This window comes from Gossypium raimondii, chromosome 13 (genome assembly GCF_025698545.1).
Source record: "Gossypium raimondii isolate GPD5lz chromosome 13, ASM2569854v1, whole genome shotgun sequence".
NCBI lineage: Eukaryota > Viridiplantae > Streptophyta > Magnoliopsida > Malvales > Malvaceae > Gossypium > Gossypium raimondii.
The window spans coordinates 17,074,004-17,078,827 of NC_068577.1; the positions used below are offsets into that span (position 1 = coordinate 17,074,004).

Sequence of the window (4,824 nt, forward strand, 5' to 3'; positions counted from 1 at the left end):
CTAATTATTGAGTCAACCGTTTTAACGTCTTTCTTTGAACCATTACCTCAATTGCAGATTCAAACCAGTTCAAACAACAAGGTTCAAAATCCTCCTAAATAACTAAATTAAAAGAATATTTTTAAAACTTAGAATTAGTTGAAATTTAAATCTAAATTTAAATTAATTTAAATTTTAAATATTTTAATTTTCAAATAAAAAATTTAAAAAACTAAATCCAAATCCAAATTTTTTGGTAAAAGTTTCATGTAAATTTTCTTGAACCTTCAAAAGAAATGAAATAGATTTGTTTTTTTTTTTTTTAATTAAAGGAAAAACCATGGGTGAAAAAGTCTGTTTAAACTTCAGTAGTTGCCATTGTTGGTCAAACACACCTTTTTTGGTCCTTTACTTCCATCTCTTCAATGGACTCTCTCATGGATTTACTACACATGCATGTGTCGTCTTTGAAAAACGAAATGATGGAATTAAATACATTTGACTGCTTTGGTTTGGGTATGTTTGTTCGTCCAATGTGCCCTTCCATAGAGGTTGTACGGAAAAAATCTTCAATCTTCACCTTTTCTTCTTTCAATTTAAACAAGAAAATTCCCACTTCCAATCTTCTTTGCTGTCAACCACCAAAAGCCCAGGAAAGTTGTTATTTTAGAATCTGAATTATGAATAAGCATATGAGCTGGCCTGCAACCCTTTTCGTTAACTAATTAAGGAATGGATTAAATCATAATCAAATGATCAAATGCTTACTTCGTTTCTCTATTAAGACAACATGAAATCTATATTTATGCAATCAAAAGCTCATAAATTAACTAACATTACCAACATAATGGGTGCTTTTGATGGAGATATGTCTTGGACTTTGTTATAATAAAACAGAACCTAGGGTCCTACTCATACCATAATATTGTTCCTGACATGAAAAAAAAAATAACAAACTCAAATGGTTTGAAGCCTTTCTAAAAAAAGTAAATAAAATTTTAAGTTTTTCAATGGAAGTGTTCTGAGACACTGCATTTTTGTGCTTTGTGTCTGTTCCCTTTCCTCTTTGTTTAATGGGGGCTTTGCTTGATATAAAAGCAACCCACTTTGAGAAAATTAGAAAGTTGTAGTCATACAAGAAAAGAACAGAAAATCTTCAGAGAATTGCAGTGATATGGAGTTGATAGTGTCCATTACCGTGCTGTGCTTTACCTTCTTAGCACCGCAAACACCTTGTACTTCCCTGCAAATCAAGCAATCATCAAATGAACAAGGTAAAACTGCATAAAAAAGAGGTCCCTCTTATCTTATTATTTTCTAGGCTTATTTTTTTCATTATTTATTGAGTTTAAATGCTTTATATCATGAGCAGCAAAAGGAGTTCATCTTTCTCAGTACCCAACATTGCCAAGGAAGCTCAGATTCACTGAGGAAGTTGTAGCAGTAAGAATCTATCCACAAAACATATAAGATCTTTAAGTAGTAGTATCAAAATTACAATCTCCTTATGGACTCATTTGCCCTTTTTATTTTTGAAACTACAGTTTAAGGGAAATGAAGCTCATCATTCAATTACAAACACCAAGCAGAAGGAACATGCTTCAGGTAACATATCTAAAGTAACAAGCATCCATCTGTTCAGTTGCATTTTCTAGTAAAACTATATCATGAAGCTTAGTCCCCGTTCAAACTCTTTGTCTTAAAATAATATAAGCAACCTTATTGGACAGGCAAGGCATACCAGAAAGAGAAAGGCACAGTGCATGCAAGTCGAGGCACAAGGCAAGAATGGATGGAGTCTGGGACTGACATTTCGCAATATTTTACTATGGATTATTCGCACGTAAGAAGACGACGCCCCATACATAACAAGTCATTGCCGGTTGTTCCTTGAAACCTGGGGGGATCCCATCCTTCTTTGATGTGTGCTTTTGATCAGTCCCCATCAACAACAACAGTACAGATAACAATCCTTTTTTAGGATCACAATTTTGTTAACAAAAATATATGTAACACCAATTACTGCTTTTGTAATATAATTAGGGAAATGAGGAACCTGTCTTCTTTTTGTTTCTGTTTATGGCCGACACTTTTTTTTGAGAAAAGGAAAACTTTGAAATCTGATCTCGTTTAAATAAAACTAAGATAGGGAACTGTTTGGTAATTATCGACTTTTTCTTGATAGTGAAAATGGTGGCTACAAACCCCAACATACCTGCTCTTTTTTACATTAAACAATGTTTGGTAAATATTATTACAAAATCATTGCAACAATAATTAAAATTTTAAAAATATATATTAAAAAGTAAAAATCCCATGAAATTATACTTGCTCATGGTCAGGTTGGACCTGTTCATAGCCCGCATGAAATTTGAGAGGAATTAGGTCAAATATTAGACTCAAAAAAGAATTTGGATAAAAAAATTAAGCTCATTTTCAAGGCATGAGCTCAGCTTGACTCGTTTTTAAATTTATAATATTTTATTTTATGTTATTTTATATATTATGTAATTTAAAACACATTAAAAACATAAACCTACACTAAATATATAATACTATTCTAATGTAAACATTAAAATAATATTAATATGACTATATAAAAATTTTCAATATATAAAAGAATATATAAATTTATTAAATATTAAAATAATATAATATAAATAGTTTTAAAAAATTAAAAATGATATGAGCAGGCCTAAAATGGGCTTGGATTAGTCTTTTGCAAATATGAGCAAATTTTGGCAAAATTTTAGACCCATATTTTGGGTTGGGCTTAGGCAAGCATAAAGCATGTTAATATCATGCTTAAGCCCGACTAGAGCCATGAGCACCTCTAGTCGGGCTACTCATCCAAGCTCGAAGGTTCATCCGAAATTTGGGAGGATTTTAGCAAAAAAATTAGGCTCATTTAAAATATGGTCGGGCATGAGGGTTGCACATTGAAGGCTTGGGCCCGACTCAACCCCACTCGTTTTTGTAAGTTTGTAATATTTTATATTATGTTATTTTTATATATTATTTAAATTATGACACATAAAAATTAAACTTATAGTAATTAGTAGTATATAATACCATTATAATGTAAACATTAAAAAATGTTAAGATGAGTATTGTAATATGCCCAATTTACTCGGGCCCTTACAAAACAAAAAAATAAGCAGTCCCATGTTACAGGCCTAATACCCACCTAAGCCCAATTACCCAAACAATAATCGAACCAGCCCAAACCTAAACCCTAGAACCTTCAGCAGTTAGCAGCATCTCCAGCGCCGCATCACCTTGCGTAGTCCCCTCTCCAGCCGCCGCAAGATTCGGAGCTAGCCTCCTCCACGCGCGCCGCTCCTCTACGCACGCCATGCCTTGCGCACCGCACCTGCAACAACAAATAAAAACAAATCGCAACAAAATAATAGGGATAGCAGAATAGATTTTGTTTTTTGGATTTATTTTTCTTTTCCATTTTTGGCTATAAAAGGCCAATATTTTCAGTGTAAAAGGGAGGGGGATTCAGTGTAAAGAAGGACGAAAATACGGAGGAGAGAAAAAATGAAAAAATAAAAAAGGGTGATTTTTTTTGTTTTACTCGGTGTTCATCATTCAAAGTTTTTTATATATGTTTTTTTTTGTTTTATATTTATTTATTTCGCTTAAAATATAAAAGAGGGGAAAGGAGACTTACCTCTTCCGCCAGATTCATCGTCGCGGTGTCCCCTTTCCGTCGCAATCGGAGGCTGGGACGTCGTTGGAGGCCAAAGGACAGCCTAACGGTGGCGGCGGTAATAGGTAGAGCAAGAACCCTGGCAGAGAAGGCTAGGGTCAGTTTGGGTTTTTTGTAAAAAATTGGCAAAAAGCAAAATAAATTTTTAAGGGGAATTTTGGGTTTTAAAACATCTGCAAAACGACGCCGTTTGATGGCCTTGACCCGCGCGGTGACAAGACCCGGAGGGGAGGATCCGCGTGTCCTGGCCTGAGGGGTAAAATTACGAAATTAGCCCCTCTTGTTACGACGCGCTTCAATTAGGCCCATTTTATTTTTTAAAATTTGGGCCCAGATTTGACTTTTGTTTCAATTTGGTCCCTCACTGCGCAGCGTTTTGGAAGGAGGGGATAATTTCCCTTTCGGTCCTCCACTGTTACGCGCATATTTAAGTTGGTCCTATTTTCTAATTTTTTCTAAATCTGCCCCATTTTTCGGTTTTTAAGTTCAATTTAGCCCTTTTTTAATTATTTTATTCATTTGAATTTTTATTATAATTAAGTTATACTTTTTATTGTTATTATAATTATTATTACTTCATTCATACACGTATCATTTTTATATATGCATGTTTTATATAGCATACTTGCATGGTTTTTATTATATAATACATATACATTTTATAGTATTCACATAATCTTTTCTTATATATATATATATATATATATATATATATATATATATATATATATATATGCATGTTTTAGGTTACACGTCTACCTATACATTTTATACATATATTCTTCTATTTTTTTATTTTTTTAATTTCTATATACATATATATATTTTAAGTTCAATTTTTTTACTTTTGTAAATATGTATATACATATACTTCTATATATGTTTTTTTATATTATTCTTCATAATTTATTTTTCATAATATATATAAATATGCATATACATTTTAATTCATATGTACTTCCCATATTGTATAATTTAAATTATATATTCATTTTCTATAGTATATATATATATATATATATTATATCTTTTAATTTTATAAACATTTTTGTCATATATATTCCGTTATTTATACATATTGTACATATATATTATATATACATATACATATACATATACAGTTTAAA

The 4,824-nt window shown here is 31.6% G+C and overlaps 1 protein-coding gene across 1 annotated transcript; it reads left to right on the top strand.

Annotated features, from left to right (window-relative positions):
- Positions 1 to 1,028: 1,028 nt before the first annotated feature.
- LOC105782005 (protein GOLVEN 6) lies at positions 1,029 to 2,047 on the top strand. Its single transcript, XM_012606512.2, has 4 exons — positions 1,029 to 1,253; positions 1,352 to 1,422; positions 1,524 to 1,584; positions 1,710 to 2,047. The coding sequence occupies exons 1-4, from the start codon at positions 1,154 to 1,156 to the stop codon at positions 1,871 to 1,873; spliced, it is 396 nt and encodes a 131-aa protein (XP_012461966.1). The 5' UTR covers positions 1,029 to 1,153; the 3' UTR covers positions 1,874 to 2,047.
- The last annotated feature ends 2,777 nt before the right edge of the window (positions 2,048 to 4,824 follow it).